We start from the raw sequence: 25734 nt of genomic DNA, 5'->3' as shown, positions 1-25734 counted from the left end.
TCCCTTTGGACTGTGACCCCAGGCCTTTTTATTTTGAGACAGAGTCTCACTAAATTACCCAGGGTGGCCTTGAACTTGTGGTCCTCCTGCCTCAGCTTCCCAAGACACTGGGGTTACATTATCATTCCTGGTAGCAAGCATAATTTTAAGAGACTAGATTTGTATTTTGATCCCTGCTGAGCATGGGAAGTTGTAACTGGGGAAACCGTGTGGGTGGAAAAGGTAATAAGCCTCAAAGTGACTTCCCAGTTATGTAGTGTGAGGAGTGATATATCTGGCAATTTGTAGGCTCTTATCATCAGATGCTTTCAGTTATGATTAGAATAAGCTACTGGAAGGAATATTTGATGGACATGTTTTGTAAACTGAAGGGGCAGGACAAACATGGACTGTTGTTGAGAGAAATGATGTGACATTCACAGTTGATAAGAGACAGAAAAACTGCACAACTCCACTTGCTTCTTTAAATGGAACCAGTGTTCATAAGGGACAGATGCCCAGAAAGAGAGCCAAGGCCCTGACAAGTGGTCTAGCTGGCGTAAGGATGTCCACTTCTCCATCGTCACATGGGGTAAAGGAGCTTGCAGATAGGTATGTCAGGGAACATGAGGTCTACCTGAATAGTCTGCTCATCTAATACGAGGAGTCCCCATGGATTCACAAGACTACAAAGTCTGCCTGACTGTGGGGGACACAGAATTATAAAGTAGTTGGGTCCTGCCTGAGCACTGGGGAAAAGAATGTGATGGAGACTAAGAACATGTCATTAATCTTATTTGCTTCTCAGAGATGGTCGATAGAATGACCCCACAGCCAGAAAGTTGGAGTCAGCAAAACTTTCGACAGACTTTCCCCCTGGATATTAGTCTGCCTAGGACAGTGCAAAAGGGCCTGAATGGAGTGTTGAATCCACAGCTGATCATGGAAGCTGTGCTGGAGAGAGCTTCCACCCGGGATCAGATTCTGCCTAAGCTTTCTATGAGCAACGTGATAGGGAATGGAGCTGGGAGGGATTTTGCAAGATAGTTGTTAATTTGATGTAGAGCTTTTCACTAAAGAAAAGCCAAGCACACAGCTATTATGTGAGGTAGATGTGACTTAGCTAAGTTATGTGAGAAAACATTTTGTCTTTGTTTGTGTCTTGTCGACACTGCCCATCTTTTTTGCAGCTGCAGAGATGGCATCATATCCAGGAGGCCAGTACCCTTTCCTGATTTGGCACTGTCACCTAGTCGTTGCTTCTCAGAATTTGAACATACCTCCAAGTCCCCTGGAGCTTGTTAAACTCCTGATTGTCACCACCCCCAGAGTTTGTGATTCAGCAGGTCTGGATTGGAACCTAATCATTAGCCTTCCTGTGAGTTCCACGTGACGTGTGATGCTACACTTGCGACTGTACTTTCAGAACCCCTGGCTTAGTCTAAGTGGCAGTATAATCCTCCGAAGCCCATTGATTTATACAATAAAAGTTTGCTCATGCTGGGGTTGCCATAGGTTTGAGCTTTTCTCTGGGGGAGCCAGCTCTTCCACTAGAAACTCAGTGGTCAAGGCTATTTCTTTAAACCTCACTCTTTGAACATAGGTACCCAATTGGCAGATGGGCACTGGAGAACCATACCTGATACTCATCCTCTCTTACTCTGATGTGATGCACCACACATGTCATTAGCCAGAAGAATCACAGGAGAGCCCAATTGAAGGGGACTGAGGAGTGTAATCTTCTGTGTACCCTGAGGGAGAAGGAATGACAGTAGCATAAACCACCCCCAGCAAGCTGCCTCACTGAATCCAAGATGGTGCAGGCCAACAAAGTAGGCCTTGGGGAGGGTGACCAGGTTGGTGAGAGACTGGAGACAGTGCCTGGAAGACTGGAGAACTCGGGGTCAAAGGGAGTTTCGAAATATGTCTTCAGCGGTCTGGCACAGGGTAATTACAGGCCAACTGGAGCCGAGGATGGGTGAAATGTCCACCTGTCACTAGAATTATTCAGGAAGTGACCAAATGCCCATCTGTAAATACATGAAACCGGAAGGACTCCAGGGCCAAAGTGGCCTTGCAGTCTCTGACCCAGGAATGAAGTGAGACCACCTACTGTGCAGTAGCACATGGACTAGAGCCGTAGCCGATCTGAGGGAGAGAACACTGGGTGGAGATCGGAGAGGGCTGTTGTAAACCAGTCACTGTCCCCAAGTCATTCCTTGAACTAACCAAAGCCAATAAAAAGCACTTCTTTGCACAGTTGATCTGATTTCTGGGTGGAAACCACTTCCAGGAAGAAGTCACTGTCTGCTGTAGGGTCATGTGTGGAACACAGGGCGGCACCCTAGAATCTCCCAGGGGAGCTGCTCTCCACATCAGTTAGTTGGCCTTGTTGGGGCCCCACTCTAGCATTTGTGAAGCTAATTCCAGTGTTTAGCCAGGGCTGGAAACTGTCACTGGGGTCTGCCAATAAAGCATGTTGCTGTGGCCCTCTCTTGTGTGACTTGGCTGTGTTCCTTTGCTGGTTTATGTTTGAGAAGGGTTGATCCCAGATGCTATTGTTCACATGACCCAGTGTTCTCTTCTGGTGGTGAATTTAAGGGACAACTCTGTAGAAGTAGGAGATTTCAGCTTTATTAAGTACAGGGGCAGTTAAGCTCAAAGTCTGTTTGGTATAATTTAATGCCTGGTCTTAGGATGTATTGGTGTTTTGTTCCTAAAGAGTTTGTAACCCCTTCAAGGTAAAGCCACAGATCCTACCTCCTGTTTTTCCTATAGGTGCAGGGGACTTGGAATGCCTGTGTTCATTAAAGAAAAGGGCAGTAGCAGAAAAGGAGAGGGGAGAATGAACAGGAGCCCTGGAGCTTTAGTGGAGCCATTGATGCGCAGGTGCTGGCCGGATTAGTTCCCCAGCTCGGGGCAGCCTCGTCTGGGTCAGGTGGACTGTGGAGCTTTGCAGAGTCTTGCACTTGCACAGTATTTTTTGCACATAATTTTTTTTAAAGTACCCCCCTACTCCACCTTGATCCTACTCATGTATATCTGGAGGGCATAATTTCTTCCCCCAGTCTTTGTGAAATTTGTGAAACTGAAAGTATCATCCCTTCCTTTTATTTCTATCCTCCTCCTTTACCCTGGTGATGACAGCTAATTAAGGTTATGAAAATAGCGTCTAGTTTGCATAGTTTAGCTGGATGGTTTCATTTTCATTTTTTTTAAACCATTATAGTTCCTACTGTTGCCGTGAGTTGTGTGTTACTCTGAATACTAAAAGATCTTTTATTTAATCTAAGTGTGGGAAGATGAGAGATTTTTATCCTTCTTAAGCCATCTTCTAGCTGTGGGGATATTTACTTTCTGCCAAAATCATATTACTCCAGCAAGAGGTGGAAAATCATTTTTCCTATCTTTTTTTTTTTTTTTTTTTTGTACAGAGCTTATTTGTGATCACTCAAGGTTTTCGGAGAGATGTATTTAAATCAATTGCATCTTCGGAGGCTGAAAGCCACTAGTAGAGTACTGCCTAGCATGTATAAATGCACAAAGCCCCAGGTTCATCCCCAGCACTGCAAAAAGAAAAAGCAGTTGAATATTCTGTTTCCTGTTCAGTTGTTGGAAAAGTGTGGCTTCTTACTTGGTTCTACATTTGGGTCAGATGTGAAATCCAAGGGCTAAGAATACATAGAGTTCATCTGTTAATGCTTTGTGTTAGAAATGTTCATCACTGCTGTCTTTATGGCCACCAAAATTAGTATTTCATCAGTATTTTTTATTGTCATATTTTAGATATTTTTAGACCCTGCCTCTTATATATTTCATAATTTCATTGTTGTAATAAAATTTAATTATTGTAATTTATATATATTAGGTATGCTTTTACTTTATTGGAGTAAAGTATAATGGTATAATTTATCTAGTTTTATCCAATTCCTATTTTATGACTTAATGAAAAACTTAATGTACGGACATAAATGATTTGTCAAATAATGTTGAAACTTTTTAGTTCAAAGACCATTGAAACATAGATCTAACTGTTGATGATTTTGGTAACTTGTGGCTAAATTTGAAGATGGGATGGTGATGGTGACAGGGGCTAATAGATCAAGGACTTTTCTGGGTGGCATTATCTGTTATCTCCTTTGGACCTTGAAGTAGGCCCCTGAGGTACATGCTGTTACTGGACAGGGCAGCGAGGCTCAGGGACCCTCCAGGACTGGGTTCAGGCTGAGAGCTCAGAGGCAGGTTCAGGCTGACAGCTCAGAGGACTGGTGCTGTGCCTAGCAGTGGTGTTTGCATGACACAGCAGCTGCCATTTCAAAAATGGCCTAATTTTCATTTCACTCAGTCTTTTCGATACAGGTGCACCTTTCCATCAAGTTTTTCCTTCTGTTGTATGTTCAGTGGTTTCAGTGGAGTATCGGGTTGAGGTGGAAGCTGGCTCCCCCCATCCTGTGAGTGTGTGGCAGTGTGGGTAGCAGGTTTGCATGTACAGGTCGGAGTCCTGGCTGGGACCCAGCACTTCAGTGGACCCAGTCACAGTTGAGATTAGTAGCACTGTGGAATTGTAAGTGCATGAGGAAGGTGTCTTGAAAAGTCGTGACATATTTTAGAGTAGCCTGCATTTTATTTCTTAGTGATCACCTAGAAGATATTTGGGCCCTGAATGGATTGTAGCCAGACTTGGACCCTGGCAGAGGTTTTGAGTGGTTTCTGGAGGAATTTCAGGACATGGAGAGGTGCACTGGAGAGGCCCCTGCCTGTCAGTGGGTGTCAGAACAGAGGTCCTCTGGTCACCATCCGAGCTTTCTTTTCTGGCTCTGTTGTCTGGGTTGGGCCTGGGGAGGTGAGCAGGACCTGGGTGGGAGTGAAGTCTATTTTTAGATTCTCCTGGTTAATGATGATATCTTCACACTCACACGCCTTCCTTCCTACTCTCCTGCCCTCGGAGAAGTTTGCTGTAAAGGAATTAAGTCAGTTGACAGCTGAGAGAAAAGCTATTTAGGGTACTAGCTCTCCATGCTGGAGAGCTGGTAAAAGCTGCCCTAGCAGAAAGATGATGCTGAAGAATAACTTGCATTTCAGGAGCTAATATAAGCTTACTTTTGTTTGTTTGTTTATTTTGTAGTGCTAGAGTAGGTGGGGGGCCCAATGGAGTAGCTGGGGGGCCCAGTCCCCCAAAAGAGCCAGACCCTAGTGATTAGAACCCCATATAGTTATCCCTCAGTATCACAGGGGTAGGTTCCAGATCTGCTGCTATTCCCTGCCCCCATACCAAAAATTTCAGGATGCTCAAGTCCCTTATGTAAAATGGCACAGTGGTTGTGTGTAATTGACATTCATCCTCCTAGATTACCTGACACAATGCAAATGCTTTGCAAATTGTCTTTAAAAGTCTATACATGTTCAGTACAGATGCAGTCATGTTTCCAAGTATTTTCATTCTGTGTTTGGTTGAATCTGGGGATGCAGCACCCATGGATGTGGAGAGCCTACTATAGATTAGACCCCCCCATAACAGCACTCGCCCTGGCAGATCCTCACAGCTGCCAGGGTCCTCTCTTGTAAGCAGAGGTCTGCCTGTACTGGGGGGCCCCTCCTGCGTCTTTTAACGTGGAGCGTTGAAGCCCTGAGCATGCAGGCTCTGCCTCTTTCACGTCCCCTGTTGCCTGTTCTTGTTCCAGCAATATAGTACCATTTGTAGCTGCTTGGCATGTGCCATATTCTCCCTTGTCGTTGCTCCTTCAGTACCTTCTGCCAAAAATCTCCTTCCTTGCCTCATTGCACCTGTGAGCTCTTCATGGCCAGCACCAGGCTCCCTTATTCCCTGCTGTGGCCCTCTTGCATCTGGAATGACCACTTTGTATTTTGTCTTCCTTCTTTAACAGATCATAATGTCCTCAAGGGCAGAAAGATCCCGGCACTTTAATGCTAGAGCTCAGTGGATGAGAAGAAAGGAGTCAGGGCTCACAGTGGTCGCCCTCGTGGTATGCTGGGCTAGTGAGGCTGGGTCAGGCTTGCAGTGTGGCTGAGGGCTGACGGTGGCCCTGTGCTCACTCCTTTTCATAACCACAGATTTGCATCTTTGGTTTTTTACCTTGCCACCTGGCAGAGGCAAGCTTTTGGCCAGAATTATCCCCATGAGGGCATGCATGGATCTGTGTAGGCTCACTAAACAGGGGTAGGACAGTCACCGAGAGTACTGGGGCTGTGGATATCGGGTTGGGTCTTTGCACAGAAAGTACAGTACATATGGCGTGTCTCCAAAGAGTTCATTCCCCACAAGGCGCTGGCAATGCGGCTGGTTCAGGTTGGGTGCTTAAAAAACACAGTGACTAAGATGTTTACCGACATCCAGACACATGTAATGTGTTGCCTGCAGGGCTGCTGTTATTTTGGAAGGTGCTTCCTGCCCCCAGCCTTTCCTGTTTATTTCTAGGATGCTCAAAAGGTGGAGGCTTCCTTGACGCCGGGCTGGCACTGTTTCCGAGACAGGAAAAACATGAGCCTCGTTCCCGTCACAGTCTGCTTTGGGTGAATGTACCAGGACTTGCTGGCTTAGAACATTTCTTATTAAAAATACCAGCACAGCCAGAGGCCAAGTTCCCACACCGCCCCAGACAGCACTGCTCTGCTTCCATTGCATGCAGCTGCAGTGGGCCTAGCTCCTGGTTCTTTCCCCTTTTTTGAGGTTGGAGTTTTCTCTCTGTGTAGCTCTCTACCCCAGGAGAACTTACTAGATAGCAAAGCCTTGCCTTCTCCCCCTGCTACCTGCCCTGGTCCCATCTATCTCTCCAGTCTAGAGTCCCTTCCTATGATGCCTCTCATCATCCATCTGTCCAATTTTCCTGTGCCTCAGGCTCCCTCCCTCTCTGGGATCCCTGGCAGTAGAGGGTGGCTGCAAGTCTTGTGGGGACAGGGAGTCATTTCTTCATGTCTTGAGAGCCCAGGTTGGTCTGGGATTCTGTATCCTGATGGAAGCAGTGCTGACCGTGTGGTCCTGATACTGATACTGTTATGGGATTGAGGTTCTGCCACGCACGTGAAGCTGTCACGGACTTGTACAAGAATGCAACCATCCTTTGTAATTTCTTAAGGAAAGTGTTCCTAAATCCAACTGGCAAGTTAGATTTTTAGTTTTTCAGAATTTAACCCATGACTGCTTGCTGATTGACATTACCTTGAAAAACCCCTCAAAAGCCAGAAAATAAATTAACACGCCACAAGTGGGGAGTGTCCAAGGAAATAAAAGGTCATTGGGGACAGAGTTAACAAGGAATTGTAAAACAGGGCCCTGGAAATAACAGGGGTCATGGATTCCTACTCTCTTTAGTTTATGGATGGGGCAAACTTCAGACCCAGGAGGACAGCAGGACTTTTTTTCAGAGTTTAGCCCCTGTGCCAAAGCTTACAGGTGTGGCTTTAAAGTAGCCACCTCAGGTTTTGAGGGAGAACAAATTCTTATTGTTTGGCAGAAGAGCCAGACCCTAGGGTGAGATGCGGGCGTGGAGAAAGGCTCAGAGCAGTCAGCTTCAGCAAGTCCCCAGAAATGCCTGGGAGTGTGTGGATGACACTGCAGAACACGAAACGAGCTAGCAGGCTGGTTCAGGGAAGAGATGGGGAACTCAGAATCTCATGCCTCAAACCAAGGAATTTGAACGGAGCTCAACACCAAGTCAAGGAGCACCGAGGAGCCTCTGCCCAGCTGTCTGTGAGCTTGTTTTCATCCAGCACACAGGACGCCTCCCTGGGAACACTCCAGGGGTCGCTAGGGCATCAGCCCTTTTTTTCCTTACCCCTTTGGATTTGTTGGTTGATTGTACCTAGCACAGCTCTTCATTAAAATGACTTATTTAGACCAATGGAAAAATCCTGTGTGATGCAGGGTTAGGACTATGTCATACAGAAAGTAACCAGTTCATGAATTTTAATGTTCGCTTTTGGAATGTTTAATTGTGCTTTTTTCACTTTTTAAAGTTATTAACAGATTCCTTGCAGATCATTTGGTTAAAAAAATAATTATCTTTAAAAGAAATGATTCATTTTTTTGTGTGTTTTTATTTGTGGAGATGAATAATATTTAGAAAGATTCTACTTTTTAAAAAATATTGCATAGCAGTCCTTTTATAAAATACTATTGATGATAGGGAAAAAACTTTGACAATGACCTTTTCCTATTTAGTTCATTTTTTTAATTAAAAAGGGCAAAAAGATTCTATGAAGAGTCATATGAGAAGGAAATGTTCTATATACCCTGCAGTGGGCCCTCCTTAAAGCCTGGGTTCTCTGAGGATGGGCGATGCCAGGTCACCTCTATAGGCAAACATTTTAGGCAGCAGGGAGATTTTGGGGATAGGACCAACCCCTGCAAGTAGAAGGGGGAATGAAACTGACCAGATGCAGAAGATTGGGCAGCTGGGGTGAGCTTCACATCACGCAGTCCCTGGCAGATGCTCCAGAGCTCAGGAGGCTACAGCATAAGCCACAGAGGCCCTGTCTGTCTTCTCTCTTCCTCCCCCGCCCCTCTCTCCTGGAGCCTGAACTCAGGGTCTTGCCCATGGTAGGCAGGTGTGGTAGGCGGGTACTGTACCACTCAGCTCCAGCCTCTCTTTTGAATGTTGATTGTGGGGAGGAGGAAGAGGAGGAGGAGGAGGAAGGACTAGTCAGGATCTATTGTGTGAGGGCCTCAGATGTGGGCTGTTCAGCATCTCTAGTGGGAACCCCAAACCTCTATTGTAGAGGGCCACTGCTCAGTGGGGGCAGATGTGGGGCATCCCAGGCAGCCCCACCAAACCTGGCAGGCGTTGCTGAGTTTCATTGCCCTGGTTTCTGCAGCTTTGTTAGGAAGTGAGCCTTCCATTCCAGAACTTTCCATATCCCAGTGTCTGGATGTGCTCTGGGCATGGATGCTGTGGAGCAGCACATGTTTATTTCTCATCGGCTCTGGATTTGGCCTTGCATTACTGTGTATTTATTACTGGTCTGTGTAACTACGTTTTAAATTGTATGATGTCATGAGCAAACCAGGTATTCTTACAATTAGAAAGTTGGAGACTTGTTTTTGCTTTGTTCTTTTAAATAAGCATAGCAGCAAACACTCATGCTTATGAAACTGTTCATTTCAAAGTTTTTACCTCAATAGTCTAGGTACATGACAATGGTATTGCTGGTACTCAGAATTTGTGCAAAGCATGTCCCATGAAACAAAAGCATTCCCCTTGCTTTGTAAGTTATGACTTGGTTTACCTAGACTGATATCCACATTGTTAAAGACATTACCTAGATCGATTATCCACTGTGTTAAATAGATAGGTCCTGACATCTTTGTGATTTGTCTGTCTTTTCTATTGAGTGTGAGACAGTGGGCTAAATCAGGGATTAGCAAACTACATTTCATGGTCCTGCCATCCCTTTTTGTAAATAATTTATTGAACCACAGCCATGCCCATTCATTCATGTACTATTGGCTGTGTCTGGTTTCAAATTACAAGAGCAAAATTGAGTAGTTGCAGCAGAAATTTTATGGCCTTCAAAGCCTAATGTGTGTATGTGTGTGTGTTTTTAAATGACTGCATTTATTTATTTGTTTAGATTTTTCATTTTTTAGTTGTAATTGGACACAAAATGTTTATTTTTATGTGGTGCTGAGGATCGAACCCAGGGCCTCACACATGCTAGGCGAGCGCTAATTTTTTTTTTAGTTGTAGATAGACACAAGATCTTTATTATATATGTGTGTATGTGTTTGTATATATATATATATATATATATATATATATTTTTTTTTTTTTTTTTTTTCAATGTAATGCTGAGGATTGAACCCAGGGCCTCACACATGCGAGGCAAGAGTTCTACCACTGAGCTACAACTCCAACCCCCTAATATGTTTATTCATTGTCCCTGTATAGAAAAAGTTGACTGACCCATGGTCTAAGTTTATATTCTGTGCCTAGGTATTTTCCCCAAGCTACTCAGTTCCAATTTGTAGCAACCCGGATGGCATAGTTAATTTTAGCATGCAACAATTATATTTCTCCAAGCTTTTTTACATGTAGGCAGTTTAAGTTTCCTGTGCTGTGTGCATCAAAATACCTCTTTCTTTGTCTATTCTTAGATGTAGTAAAATTGGAACTGAAAAACCTCACTAGTGCCCTAGACGGTAAATTTTCTCAGTAAGGACTTCAGAATTTATGACTCACAGTGTTTCAAATTTCAGGAGAAGGCTACTTCTTGTCTGTGTTAAGGACCACTTGCTCAGGGAGCACAGTGGCTTGGATAAGCAGGTTTATTTCCTGTAATTTACCTGGTATAACTGGAGGTCATATTTATATAGCAGGAGTGAAATCTTTCCACTTTGTGGCTACATAGTGACCATATCCTGATCTAATAGGATTGAATGAGAAACTTTACTCCCTACAAAGTATTGGTTTTATTTATCCTGATGAAAAGCTTAAACCTGAATTAGAACTTTCATTTACTATATGTATACTAATATTTCATGTTAAGTGATTTTTTTTTAAAAAAATCAACTTTATTAAAGTATAACTTATATATAATCAGTGTATTTCTATTTTGTAGAAAAGCTCATTTATTTTATAGGAGACAGATTAGATTGTAGATTTTTTGGAAAACTTATTCAGATTTATCAGTCTGTACTATAGGTTGAGCATCTCTAACCCAAAGTGTTTGGGATCAAAAGTGTTTCAGATTTTGGATATTTTTGGAATTTGAAATATTTGCATGGACTTTCACTCATTATTTTCAGATTAGGGATGTTCAGCCTATTTTCCTTTTTCTCTTTCCCTTTCCTTTCTTCTTTCTCTCTTCTGGGCACTTGCATATCACAGGTATGACGTGCACTTCTAAAACTGAAAACAGGTCATCATTCACACCCTGGCATACTGAACCCTGGGCATGTGTTTGTTCTTCTGTATGTACCTCTCTCCTTAATTCAAGAAATACTTTCCAAATTGCATATAATTTGATGTGAACAGTGTAAATGAAACTATGCCTTACAGATGCTTTTGGTTTGATAGAAAGAGAAGAGATAAATGTTTTAAAAACAAAAGTTAGTGTAAGAGTTGGGTGTCTAAGAGGAATCGCAAGGGAATATTTAATTACTAAATGAGACCTTTGAATTCAGATTTCAGCTCGGTGCTTATTGAGGCCCAGTGACTGGAGTGAACAATGAAATACAGTCCCACGTTGGAAAAGGTTAGAGGATAGAAATGAATTAAAAATTGAAGCTCAGCATGATGTGTAGAAGAGAGGAATTAAACTTATATCTAGGATCCAAAGAAGCAAAGATTTAAGGGCCACTCTTTCATGGGAGATTGGCAGGGGATGGGAGATGCCAGGGAAGGCTTCACAGAAGAGACTGTGAGCAATGGTGTTCGAAGAATGTACAGGAGGTATTTGTCCATGAGCTGAGCAGTCAGAAGGAGGATAGATCTGGTTGGTACAAACAGCATGCTACATGATCAGTGCCTGTAGACACCTAGTTCTGAGCATTTTGAGCTAAAGCATGTGGAGGGAGGTTGGGATTGGGGAGGGGTTAAGTCCAAGGGCCTCAGATCTCACTCCTGTTATAAGGAGCACCATATGGGTGTTAGGCAGAGGAGTGGCCTTCACAATGTGCAATCCCAGTGGTTTGCTCTGGTAGGTGTATGGGATATGGATGAGAGGAAGAGAAGACCATGGGTGGCCGGAGAGGTCAGGAAGGGTTTGAATGGACCTCAGGGAGATCAAAAGCTGCCCCCACCCCCACACCTCTTTCCACATGTTTTTATTGGTGCATTATAATTGTACATAATGGTGGGATTTACTGTTACATATCTGTACCTACACACAATATGACAGTGTAGTTTGACCAGTATCACTCCCTGGCACTTCCCCCATCCTTTTCCTCCTCTCAATCCCCTGTCCCTTTCCTCTTCTGATCTCTCTTTGATTTCTTTTGAGGTCCCTACCCGGCCCCCATCTTTTAAATTCCTTTTTCCTCTCTACCTTCCACATATGAGAGAAAATATAAGACCCTTGACCTTCTGGGTTTGACTTATTTCACTTGAAATAATGGTCAGTGGTTCTATCCATTTTCTTGGAAATGATGTAACTTCATTTTTCTTTATGGTTGAATAAAATTTCATTGTGAGTACCTATCTCACATTTTCTTTATTAATTCATCCATTAATATCTAGGCTGGTTCCATAGTTTGGCTGTTGTGATTTGTGCTACTATAAACATGGGTTTGCATGTATCACTAGTATGATGGCTTTATTCTTCAGGATAAATACTGGAGAATGGAATAACTCGGACACCTGATGGTTCCATGCCTCGTCTTTTAAGGAACCTCCATATTGATTTCCATCGGGGTTGCACTAATTTACAATTCCACCAACAGTGTAAAAGTTCCTTTTTCTCTGTATCCTCTCCAGCATTTATTAGTGTTTATATTCTTGATGACTGCCCTCTGACTGGAGTGAGATGAAATCTCAGTGTAGTTCTGCTTTGCATTTCCCTAGTTGTAATGATGTTGGACATTTTTTCATGGTTGGTGGCCATTTGTATTTCTTCTTTTGAAAAGTGTCATTTGCACGTTTCTCAATTGGGTTTTTAAATTTTTTTGTTAAGCTTTTTGATTCTTTATGTATTCTAGATATTAATCCACTGTCAGAAGAGTAGCTAGCAACAAAGGCTGTCTTTAATGTCCTTGTCTTCTTTAGATTGTGGACAGTTGCAGAGGCCAGGAAGTTAATTTTGTGGAACACTTAAGGAGCAGTGGCTGTGAAGACTCTCTTGCATCTGAATTTACACACTCTTTGCTCTTCCATTCCGTGGGACTCTGTGTCCCTCCATCTCCAGCCCCTTTGTTGGCCACTCAGGAGTATCTTGAGCTTTTCTCAATAGTTTTCAAAATCATGAAGCATGCCAAGGTATCTCTTACCGTAGTAAAGCACAGTTATCCAACCCCACCTTCCCTGCTGCCATTTTTTTCTTCCGCTTCCCTTTACCACGTCTCCCTGAAGCAGTTTTCTGTCCTTGCACTCCCCTGTGTCCTCCCAGCTAGACTCTGATCTTCCCGGTTGACCAACACACTGAGGAGGTTTCCAGTGACTTCCACGCCTTACTCTTTGCTACTTAGTAACCAGCAACATTCTTCTAACAAAGATCTGGGTCAAAAAATTTGGAACAATCCTTTGCCCCTTCTGCTCTCCCCTCTGTCACTCACATTCCCCTATCCACAAATTCTGCAGCTTGCTACCCTCTAGCCATTGAGCTTCACTGCCTCCTCACTGGTTTCCCAGAACCCACACTTGACAGCTAGAATGGCACATCAAACATGTAGGTCATATGACTCCTCCACTCAGTCTCTCCAGCGTCTTCTCCATGACTATCTCCAGGCCTCACCTTAGACCATGGATCTTCCAATCTGTTCTCTGACCTCCCTTCTCTCCTGACCTTGCTCCATAGAAAACCAAATAAAGGACATGACTGGGTAAGTCACTAAAGAAATAGAGACCAGAGAGTATACAGTGGGAGTTCAGCATCACTTGCCTTGAAGAAAAAGGGAAATATATTTTACAGATCATTTGGGCAGAGTTGAAGAACAGTGAGCGGGGATTAGAGACTCTCAGGAAGAAGTTGAAACACCTAAACCATCATTAGACATTAGTTAAATAAATTATGTCCATTTATACAATGTAATACACGAAGGATCTATTACTAGAAATTGACAATGGTTGGGTGATTGAGATAGGAGGCCATCTTTATTCTCTCATTTTGAAATAAGTATTTTTTACTTTCACAATAAAGGAAGGCCACAGTATTTAAAAGTGCCATATATATACTTCAGGTTGGGACTGGAAGCTGCTGGGCAGGAATTCCCTCAGTTTCCTGGTCCCTTTTTCCCCCACGCACTACTTACTCTAACAGGCTTTGCACCTGTCTCGGGGTGGGCCTCTGCTCAGGCCACAGGAAGAGCTGCTCTTCCTTCTGCCGGAGATCTCCCGCCTCCCTGTCATTGTCTCCTGGCCTGTCCTCTTTCAGTCTCTTTCTCATCAGTACTTAAACATGTTTATGTCTCACTTGCTCTCTGAAAAATAGGCAGTGCTTGTGCTGTGTCCGGTGCTTAGTCCTAACTTTATCAGCTTGTGATTACTTTGTCGGCCTACTCCTTTTCTTCTGGAGAATTATTCTTCATTTATCCTTTCATTCACAGTATTTACTGAGTATTTAATGTGCTACAGAGAAGAGTTGTTCACGCAGGCTCTGGTGAACAAGGCTAGGGGGCTGGAAAACAGGTCATGGTTGCTAAGAGCCCAGGTGTAGGAGAGGCCTTACCTATATGGGGGGGGGGGGCACGCGGGAGTTTTAGAGGTCCATTACATACATCTGTTACATATTTTGATTGTCATGGCAGCTCCATCTCACCCAGGAATTGAACTGTCACTTTGTGGCCATCTTGGTTATCAGATTGACTATTGTGGTTGTAGGGCATGTGTTCAAGTAACCTTTATTTTACTAGTAATGGCCCCAAAGTGTGAGAATCAGTGACGCCAGCAGTTCAGGTATGCCAGAATGCTTCATGTAAGTGAAAAGGTGAAAATACTATGAGATCTTTTGAGAGACTGACTACATGCACATAACTTTCAGTATGTTAAATTGTTATAATTGAATATTTTGTTGTTGAATTTTTCACTGTGACTCATTTATTAATTAAACTCCATCATAGGTATTTATTTACAGATTGTCTCCCACTTGAGATGGTTTAGTGGGTTTACTGGGGTATTAAATGCATTTTCCACCTATCGGTTTATGGGGATATAGCCCCTTCCTAAGTCAAGGAACCTCTGTATAGAAAAAGATGTGATATCTGTGGGGTTTGGTGCTACCTGAGGCTTTAAGACACCTGTTGGGAAACTTGGAACATGTCCCTGGCAACAAAGTGGGGGGTAGAGGCTGTGTATCTGCAGAACAGAGTCCCTGTGGAAGGGTTTGGAGTTTAGGAGTTAACGTCTAAAGGAACTGCTGCTTTGGTAAATTGTAAAATTAAATTGTAGAATTAAAGTGTAGAATTGGTTTGGCTTTTCTTTTTTCATAAAAAAAGAAGTGTTAGGATAGAGCTGGAGGAGGTGGATCAGCATGACTTGAGGTTAATCTGAACAGCCTTTAACCTTGGGTTTGTGGGTGTTTCTGAAGGGTGATGGCTGTTGAGGAGGCTCTTTGCATGATGGTGTGAGGCAGATGCCTCTTGGGGGTGAGGTGGAACTCTCAGGAAAAGGTGAAGCAGCTACTTCTCCAGGTGGTGTGACATTGTGACTTTCCTCAAACCTCTTCAAAGTCACCTGCAAAAGAAAAAGACCTGAAAAAGAAGAAACAAGAAGAAACCTGTTATCAGAATGGGAATGTCCAATTGTGGGAGAGTCCACAGCGAGCCAGGACACACTCCCAAGAGCCATCTGGAAGCAGTGGCCGTCAGAGTCTGCACCCCAGGGCCCAGAATGTGCCCGTGCTCGGGACTCGGCAGAGGGCTCTGGCCAGAGGAGAAAGGCTTTCTGCCCTGAAAGCTGCCAAGCTAAGGGAGAGGTTGGAGAGGAAGCTTAGGAAGGGCTCCCACATGTTTGCTGCATTTGTTATTTGACTAAAGTTTTATGTGAACATTTTGGGGACCTTGCCAGGTTATAAATGAGCTGTTTCTTTAAAGATTTAAAAACAAAAATAACTCAGAATTGAGCAGGAAAACATGGTCCTTTTCTGACTGTAGTTAACTATACAAAGTCTACTCAAAGCCTTGGTTCCCTCAGTATGTGCTTTCACTGCATTGGAAATAGGACGCATATGGCCTTAAAATCAAAGAAACAGTTGTTGTTACCACTGCTGCTGCAGGAGGCTGAGGCAGGAGGACTGCAAGTTGAAGGCCAGAACTTGTCTCAAAACAAAAACAGTGGAGGTATAGCTCAGTGATAGAATGCTTGCATATCATGCAGGAGACCCTGGTTTCAATCCCCAGTAGTGGAAAGAAAAATCTCAGAAACAGAATTATCTACTTTGCACTTTCTTCACACCATTTTTCCATTTTTGTTGTTCCCAGTGTCACTGAGTAGCCATATTGAACTCATAAAATTTGAATATAGAAGTTATGAATAAAGTTAGAGCACCTTGAATAAACTAATATTTAGGGCTGGGGTTGTAGCTCAGTGGTGGAGCGCTTGCCTAGCATGTGTGAGGCACTGGGTTTGATCCTCAGCACCATATAAATATAAATAAATAAAATAAAGGTGTTGTGTTAAAATAAAAGATTTAACGGAGAAGAAGAAAGTCAGCTTTAGCACACTTGCTTAGTGTGCTGAGGCCCTAGAGCACCAGAAAGAAAGAGAGCCATTTGTTTTGTTGGGTCGTAGGAACCTACAGGCTTGATCTGGGTGCTGGTGCTTAAACTTCTCATCTTCTTGTCACTAGTGATCTGAAGCTGTGCTCTGTTTTGGGCTTCATTTCTGCATGTTTTCATAAAGACCAGGAAAGGGGGATGCACTGCCTTTGACATCATCAGCTCTCTGAGAAGAGACCTACCCTGGCTGCTCCTCCCTCCGGCCACCGAGGGTCTCCTCGCAGGCACTGTTGTGTTGAAATTTTGCTATTGTACTCCCACGTACTGGTTGTTGAACTCGCACCCCTGGAAGAGCCCTTGCCTCTAGCTTGTTCCTGTCGTCCCTGTCTCCAGTGACCTTCTCTTCTCTCCTGATGCAGCAAATGAAGAAGCACCCGTGCCGCCAGTGTGACAAGTCTTTCAGCTCCTCGCACAGCCTGTGCCGCCACAATCGGATCAAGCACAAAGGCATCAGGAAGGTGTACACCTGCTCGTAAGTCGATGTCGCTGCTACTAAAGCACAGGGGAGAGACTGTTGGGGTGTCCCGAAGCATTTCATATTTCACCAGGAACTTTTGATTCCTCCTCTTCTGCGCCAGTTTCTAAATTCCTGTCTTAGCTATATTCTGTTTTGGCCTTGATTTTTCAATTGGGTTGTCATGCTTAAAAATACTGGAACACTTTTTTGCACACCCCGTGTATATTCTTACGTTATTCAGTGGCATGTATGTATGTATGTATGTATTAGGGCATTATAGTTATACATAATAGTTGGGTCATTTTGACAAAATCATACATGCATGGAATTTGATTTACTCCATTTTAGACCCCGCTCCCCCACCATTTCCCTCCCTTCCTCTCCCTGTTCTCCGTCCTCTCCTCTACTGATCTTCCTCTTACTTGTTTATTTATTTTTGATTTATACATAAAGGTGGAATTCACTGTGTATTTATATGTGCACAGAGTGTGGTTTTGTTGGATTCATTCTGCATTTCATCCCCTTTCCCGTTCCCTCCCCCCTCCCTCTCCATCTCCTTCCTCTGCTCTACTGATCTTCCCTATATCCTATGACATCCAGCCACCTCTCCACCTCCTCCCCATATTTTGCTTTGCTTCCACATATGAGAGGAAACATTCAACCCTTGATTTTCAGAGTCTGGCTTGTTTGGCATATATTTTTATTACTGAGGATTTGGGGAAAGGGGTTGGGTTTTTTTTTTTGGCCTGCGATGAATGAGCCACCCAACTGTGGTCCCCATGAAGTAGTTGGTCTTGCCAGGTTGATTTGGTGGGGTGGTTTACTTGGGTTCAGAAGAGGTCCAAAGAGGGCCAGTCATGGATTCAGTATTGGACCAGGTCTTGGGCACTTTGGCTACCATCTGCCACTAGGGCAAGTAGCCTTTTCCCAGCACACACTCTTGGCTGGGATCAAACCAATGTGAGGCACGGAGTGGCCAACACAAATCCCACGTCAGTGGCTGGTCAGAAACTGCTTTGTATGTGAAGACCAGGCTGCGTCACATTGTTAGAGGAGAGTCTTCCTCACACACTGCACCAGAACATGTGTGAAGTGAGCTGAGAGAACACGGCACTTCTCACAAGAGAGGGCACTCGGGGACCCTGACGACAGAGAGCCAGTGTGTAATGCAGCAGAACGTGAGCGAGGAGTGTGGCTGGCCTCATGATGAAGGCAGACGTGAGGCTGGCTCTCAGATGAGCAGGAGTTTGCTGGGACTTGGTGAGTTAGGGAAAGTTTCCTGAGTAGCAAAACACAGGAATGAAATTGAAGCAGGGAGTGGTCTTGGTGAGGTGAGAATGTTCTACAGATACTGTGTTTCAAGACTGAGCCAAAAGAATGAGAATCTAGCTGGGTATGTGGCACAGGACTGTGATCCCAGATACTCTGAGGCTGAGGCAGGAGGATCACAAGTTTGAGGCTAGCCTCAGCAACTTCGTGAGACTCTGTCTCAAAATAAAAAAGTCTGGGGATGTAGCACAGAGCTCTTGCCTAGTATGTGTGAGGGCCTGGGTTCAATCTCTAGCATGGGGGGTGGGGGAGAGGACACACTTGGTCAGAATCTGGAGGGATGCCCTGGTCTCCTTTACAATAACTTTGTTTCTATCCTGGTGATGTCACCCCAAGGTGGTGAAAGGCTGGGATTCTCCAGCTGATTTACTGCCAGCAAATCCCTTCATAACGCATAGTGCTTGCTCATGGTGCTGGCCAGCTCCTGATGCTGCTGGAATCATCAGGGTTTGAGGCCTGTCCTTGCGAAATCCTCAGAAACCTTTTCAAAGGAGGCAGATTGGGTGCTCAATAAGAGCCCCGGGTGCCTTTCATCCCCCTTCCCTGCTGTGGTGTTCTTGATGTTTGACATATGTTATCCATAGTCACCAGGGCCCTTAACCTTTCTTAAACCTGTTTTTGGCCTGTTTCATTAAGATGACAGTAATTCTTATCTTTCAAAGAAAGAATCTTCATAATCCAGTATTTTTTTCCCCAAAATTAAATGAAAACTTAAGTAAATTATCTACCTTGGATATCTGTTCACTTTTCTTCGTCCTGATCTATGGAACGCACAACCGTATTTGGTGCTGTGATTATAAATACGCTGCCTCTGTTTTGATGAGGAGTCTGGGCCAGATGTTCCATCTTGTCACAGAAGAATAGCCTGGGAGAATTAATATCAGCAGGACAGGGTCCAAGAGGGACTGTCTTTAGGCTGGCACATCTATTGTGATGTAAATTCTGAGGGGATTCTCTGGGTCATTGTAAAGGAAACTTGGAAATTTTAAATTCTACATTTTAAAATTAAGATCATTTAGGGTTGGGGTTGTGGCTCAGCGGTAGAGCGCTCGCCTAGCAACTGTGAGGCTCTGGGTTTGATCCTCAGCACCACATAAAGATAAATAAATTTAAAAAAGGTATCGTGTCCATCTAAACTCCATAAAAATAAAAATAAAAAATCAAGGTCATTTAGAATTAACAAACTAAGTCCTACTTTCACCAAACCTACAAAATAAATACTCTGTCTGAAACAAATTGGGCTGGTCCGGTAAGGACACAAAACAAACAGTGGTTTACAAACAAACAAACAAAAAAAAAAAGGAAAGAAAAAACAAAGCTTTCCCAGCGTCCAGGGCCCCCACGATGCAGAGCGGCACTGCTCGTCTTGCTTTGAGCCCCTGGTGCAGTGCAGCCCCTCTGCCGGTCTGTGTGTGCGGTTGGTGGTGCAGCCCTCCTGTGGGTGCCCGGTGCCACTCCTCAGCGGCGTCCCCTCTCCCTGTGCTCCGCAGGCACTGCCCGGACTCGCGGCGGACCTTCACCAAGCGGCTGATGCTGGAGAAGCATATCCAGCTGATGCACGGGATCAAGGACCCTGACCTGAAAGAAATGACGGAAGCCACCAACGAGGAGGAGACGGAAATAAAGGAAGACACCAAGGTCAGACATGGCTGCTGGCTCTTGTGTGGCTGGCTCTCCCTATTCTGTCTCTAAATCTACATTTGTGTGTACAGTTTCACGATTCAAAAATTCTACACTATGTGTAAAGGTGTAAAATAATGACTAATCTAACCTCTCAGCTTCTCCTGAAAGATAACCTTTGTTCCTCTGTATCCTTCTGGAAAACAGCTTGAGGGATCTACTTGCATAGATAACTTGCCAAATTTTATGTTGACTTACAACAGTTGTCTTTTAGAGAAATATGTTAAAGCTAGATTCTTTTTTTTTAAGCAGTGTATCATTCCTCATAACAAATAAAGCAATTTCTTAATTCTCTTTAGAATGGATAAAAGATAAGATCACAAATTTGTGCCTTGTTCTTACATTAGTAGGTAGTGGACTTCAGTCAGCCTGCAGTGTATGCCCATACACAAGCCTGCGTGCAAGGCATTGTGCTGTGCCAAGTGGTCCTGAAATCGAGGGATGACTGCTCAGCAGCCATGACTGGCCCTGGCACCCAGCTGAGTCTGGGTACTGCTAAAAGCAGTTTAACCCAAAGTGCTTTCAGTCAGTTAATTGTTGAGATCAACCTCATCGGAATACCAGTCAGAGTAGGGTTGCAACAAGACGCTGGCCTTCCCCCAGGAAGTTAAAGAACGCATGTGCAAAAGGAGCTTTGGGTCAAGGTAGTGTGAGAGAAGTGCCCTGGGAACAGGGCAAAGCCACTGGGCCTCAGGATGAAGTCCCACTTGGTTTTGGGTTTGTGGCAATGAGGGGATTTGATGTAGGCAGGGTTTAGAAGCTGAAATGGAGGGAAAAGGTGGATCTAGCAGGAAGTTGAGTGAGGACACGAAGAGGTGTTGCCCATGGTGGGAGCAGGTGCTGGCCAGGTGGACCCTGCAGTGGCTCCTCAGTTTCACATAGTGAAAGCAAGAGCCCCAGCATTTTGTCTCCCACAAGGTCCTCTGCAGTCCCCCTCCCCTCCCTGACTTCATCCACAGTGGGCAGCTGCCCTGCTGTCCCTGAGCACTCAGGCCTGTTTCCCCCTAACACCTTTACCCTCAGCTTCGTGCATCTGGGCCTCTGCCCTGCACTGTGTCAGGTCCCTGTTGGCCTGTCCCTTGTCACCATGGCCTTCCCTGGCTCACTTAACAAGCCCCGCTCACCTAACACTCCCTGGATGTCCACTCCACCCCCTGTTTTGTCTTCCTGGGTCTGACTCCTCCTAGATTCCTTGTTCTGTTTGGGGTTGTCCTGCACCACTGGATCAGAAATGCCACAGTAGCAGCGACTTCTTTGTTCCCTGTGTCCCCCCTCCACCCCAAGTGGAGCAATGCCTGGGAATTTGGGAACTCCAGACCTATTAGGGGTGAAGGAGCACTGTAGGGTCCCCAAGCCCACAGCACACAGTATGCTGGCAGCTCCAAAGGCGTTGACCCGCCGCAGAGCAGGGCGCTTTTCAGTTGTGTGCTCTGATTTGTGTTTTTCCTCAAAGGTTCCCAGCCCCAAGCGGAAGTTGGAAGAGCCGGTTTTAGAGTTCAGGCCTCCCAGGGGAGCCATCACTCAACCCCTGAAAAAGCTCAAGATCAACGTCTTCAAGGTGCACAAGTGCGCCGTGTGCGGCTTCACCACCGAGAACCTGCTGCAGTTCCACGAGCACATCCCCCAGCACAAGTCGGACGGCTCCTCCTACCAGTGCCGCGAGTGCGGCCTGTGCTACACGTCGCACGTGTCGCTGTCCCGGCACCTCTTCATCGTGCACAAGCTCAAGGAGCCGCAGCCCGTGTCCAAGCAGAACGGGGCGGGGGAAGACAGCCAGCAGGAGAACAAGCCCAACCCCGAGGACGAGGCCGCGGACGGCGTGGCGTCCGACCGCAAGTGCAAAGTGTGCGCCAAGACCTTTGAGACGGAAGCTGCCTTAAACACGCACATGCGGACACACGGCATGGCCTTCATCAAATCCAAAAGAATGAGCTCCGCCGAGAAATAGCGCAGGCACTCCCCCGGAAAACCCCTGTCCACATTGGAATTCAAAAGCAGAAAAAGGACATTTTTGTTACAAAAAGTTTGCAGTATAATAGAGTTAACAGTACTGTCTAGGCTGTTGCAATATATTCTCTTTCAATGTACCTTCCTCACCTCCTTGGATATATCCTCGATAAGTATTACAACAGTATTTGAGTTTAAAAGAGTTTGTATATATTTAAATGAATAACTTTTTATACTCTTTGTTACATGTTTGTATCAGTATTTAGTGGAAAATGTTTTTTGAGTTTTTTTGGGTTAAAATTTTTCTTTTTTGTACTGTTTCTTTAAAACAGAGTTCTTAGTAACAGGGGCAGTTCCTGAATTCAAAAAGACCATTTTGTATGTTACACATTTGAATGGGTTAACAAATTACAGGCTTACATAATGCCTTTTTTTAGTGTTTTTAATTTTTAGAATTCACTACATAAATTGTAGGTGATCGTGGGTCTCAAAAACACTAGAAACTTCTAAGTGTCTTAGCACTCTCCTCAGCGTGCCTGCCCAAAGTGGGCCAGGGCGCGGCTGGGACACCCGCACTCCAGCTCAGAGTGGCCAGGCTGGGTCAGAGCCACCAGCTTGATTAACGCAGCCTTGTGGTCCCTTCTTTCCCAGCAGTGGCAGAACAGGCCAAGAGTCCTGTAAGGGTTGTGGGTTTCCGTAATTCCATTTTGAGGAATGGGGAAGAAAGGAATTAATTCTAAAGGGGGAAAATATGGGGTTCATTGTTCTCTAGGGAAATTTCCAAGGCTGACTTATAAGAGCACAAGGAGATCAAGCTACGAAAGGGCTGGACTACTGTAAAAGTTACAAATCCGTAGTTAGATCAATAGATGTCTAGTCAGGTTTTTGTCACATAACTTATTAACTATCACGCAGACACAACTAAGAATATCAAGTATTTCTCTGACTCTTGACAGGGAAAAAAAAAGTCACAGTTGACTTAACCCTTTAGCTGTCTAAACAGTTGGTGTTTCCTGTTCTGGGTGCTACTGCCAAATGTTCTGGTACTTAGAGTTGGGATGCACAACTTCAACCACCGACTTGGCAACGCAGCAGCCTGCATATTGCAATTGGCCATTAGATGAAGCACTGAGCCACCTGGGTTTGTTCAGTCATTTCAATAAGTACAGCTCACATCCGTAGTTCTGCTTTATTGAAGCGCTGCAGAGGTACTCTTCTGTCCCTTCCGTTTATAGTTCTCTGGGAGTTATCATTTTTTTTGGTTTTTGTTTTGTGTTTTCCTTTGCATTTTATATTTATCCCTGAACATGTTTTGTATTTTTTTTTTTCTAAGAAAAGAAATTCTTTTGTGTATATATAGATACTTGCATGATAGACTGTAGCCAACGTTCGGTTCCTCAAAAGGTCTTGCTGCTGTCAGGTGTTATGACTACATCCATCATAACTGTATTACACACATTTCATATGTAAATAAACGTGGGACATTTGGCCCTTGTGCTTCTGTGAGAGAGTTATTGATGGTGGGTCTCTGACATCTTCATGAAGTTTAGGAAGTGATTAATTGCTGGGACAGGCTACAGGATATTGCAGAATTCTTCCACTCAGAAGAACAGCGTACTTGTTCTCATTGGTGATCAGCTATTTTGTCACTTTCTTGTTGACTCATCAGTACATCGGTACAATCCAAGGGTGTGATTAAGTATTCCTCAACTTGAAATTCAATTGCTGTTACTTGTTATGGTTATATTTGTATTGCTCTAAGTTGTATTCATAGCACTTTCACATGTTTCTGCATTTGAACCTTGCAATAAACCTGTGTGATGGGCTGCACAGGTCTGTATAGCCTAGTTTTACAGTTGAGGAAGCTGAGCTCAGATTAACTTCTTTGCCTAAGCCCTCATAGCTGGTAAGTGGCTTTGCATATTAGAACCCAAATATTTTGCTCTAAATCTAGTGCTCGCTCTATGTGGTTATGTACATATTGACAAATATTCATTTATTCAACAAATAAAAAGTATGTGCAAAACACGATACTAGAACTTTTGTTTTTGGCACTGTGGGTTTTATAAGATAACCTGAAAGTCTTTCTATTCTGAAATACCATGCCTGGTACATGAAAGTCTCTAAAATGTCTGGAGTTCCAGAAAGAATTGCAGCAAAATGATACCTAACAAAAGTGAGAAAAAGGAAAATATAGGCTTAGACTACATGGCATAGACCACTTCTTGTTCCAAAACACATTTTCTGCAAATTTCCTAACTCCTACCACACTAAGTAGTCCAAAGAACAACTGTCCCATCCCAAAGGTCTGGTGGGTGCTTTTCACCAGTGTGATTCACCCCAGAATATTTGATCAATAGTGAAATTTCCTCTTGAAAACTTAGGGCAGCCAATATTAATATAAAAATTCACGTTAATATATGCATGCTGTAAGTACTTAAAAAAACAAATGCATACTTGGAAAGAGAAAAAGAGGGAGATATGCCTGAAGAACTTTCTAAAATATGACTTGGAGGAACACTTGACCTACCCCAAAGGGTAGTCTACAAATAAACAGGGATGGGCAATGCTATCCCTGCCATTTAGTTCGCACGCAGATACAGAGACCCTGCAAACTTCAGGTGCTATAAAGATTCCAGATTGTGATTCTTATTTTAGCATAAATTTTCTAAAATGAGAAACCGTACACTCAGTTACCTTAAAAACTTGGCTCCTACTCAGGCATAATTTGTTCTTTTGTTTAAATGAATTCCCGACTGTTCTTGTTTTTACTGAAGCAGTTTTTTAAAATTATTTTTTTTCAATTATGAACCTCACATCCTCATTGAAATTGTAAGCCACTGGGACATGACCATATGAACTTCTCTGTAAAGCAAAAGACTATAGTAGATACACTAAATAGAAAGGATTTGAAGCACAGTGCTTCAGAAATCCATAAGACCAAAAGGGAAGATAGCAGAGAATAAACAAAGTATAGCCCATAAAATCACAAAATAAATTACAAAATGGCAGCAAGTCGTTATCTCTTAGTGAGAGGTAATCACTTTTGAATGTGAATGGATTATATTCCCCAATTAAAAGATAGTGATTAAGTTTAAAAAAAAAAAAAAGCCAGGTGTGGGGGCACACACCTGTAATCCGACTGACTCCAGAGACTGAGACCAAAGGATTGCAAGTTCAAGGTCAACTAAAGCAATTTATTTAGATCCTGTCTCAAAATTTTAAAAGACTCAACTAGATGCTCTGTTTTAGGAAACTGACTCTCCTTGCTTTTATAAGGATACAAAGAGACTGAAAGTGAAGGGATAGGAAAAGATATTCAGTGCCAATGGAAACCAAAAGAGAGCTTTAAGCTTTTTATTTAACCAAAATGGACTTAAAGCCAAAAGTTTTAGGAGAGGGGGAGGAAACTGGGCATGGTAGCATATACCTATAATCCTAGCATCTTGAGAGACTTGAGGAAGGAGGAACACAAGATCGAGGACAACCTGGGTGATTTAGCAAGAACTGTTCAAAGTGTTTTTCAATTAAAAATTTAGCTAATGCTGGGCGCAGTGGTGCATGCCTATAATTCCAACAACTTGGGAGGCTGAGGCAGGAGGATTGCTGGTTCAATGCCAGCCTCAGGGAAAGTGAGGCACTAAGCAACTCAGTGAGACCCTGTCTCTAAATAAAATATAAAATAGGGCTGGGGATGTGGCTTAGTGTCTGAGTTCAATCCCCAGTACCCATGCCCCTCCCAAAGAAAAAAATTAGCCAAGGATGTAACGGGTGGTAAAGCACCTCTGGGTCCAATTCCCAGAACAAGTAAAAATAAAAAAAGTGTAGTTAAAGTCCAGTGTTTCCTTATTCATTTCCTGTTGGCTGTATTCATTGTTGAAAGGGGGTATTAAAATCCTCTACTATTTTAGTATTTATCTTTCTCTCCAGATCTATTGATATTTTCTTTATATATTTA

At 43.8% G+C, this 25734-nt stretch overlaps 1 protein-coding gene across 10 annotated transcripts in view; it reads left to right on the top strand.

The window, feature by feature from the left end:
* Znf532 (zinc finger protein 532) overlaps positions 1–23804 on the top strand; it is a 105610-nt gene extending 81806 nt beyond the window's left edge. For all 10 annotated transcript variants that reach the window (XM_026393184.2, XM_026393176.2, XM_026393182.2 and 7 more), the window contains 3 exons: positions 16723–16835; positions 19640–19787; positions 21283–23804. In XM_026393184.2, the coding sequence (XP_026248969.2) occupies positions 16723–16835; positions 19640–19787; positions 21283–21777 (756 nt within the window). In that variant the 3' untranslated portion in view covers positions 21778–23804. The remainder of the gene's footprint in view (positions 1–16722; positions 16836–19639; positions 19788–21282) is intronic.
* The last annotated feature ends 1930 nt before the right edge of the window (positions 23805–25734 follow it).

This window comes from Urocitellus parryii, chromosome 13, assembly GCF_045843805.1.
Source record: "Urocitellus parryii isolate mUroPar1 chromosome 13, mUroPar1.hap1, whole genome shotgun sequence".
Lineage (NCBI taxonomy): Eukaryota > Metazoa > Chordata > Mammalia > Rodentia > Sciuridae > Urocitellus > Urocitellus parryii.
The sequence above is the reverse complement of the archived record's forward strand: the minus strand, read 5'-3'. Positions and strand labels throughout refer to the sequence as shown.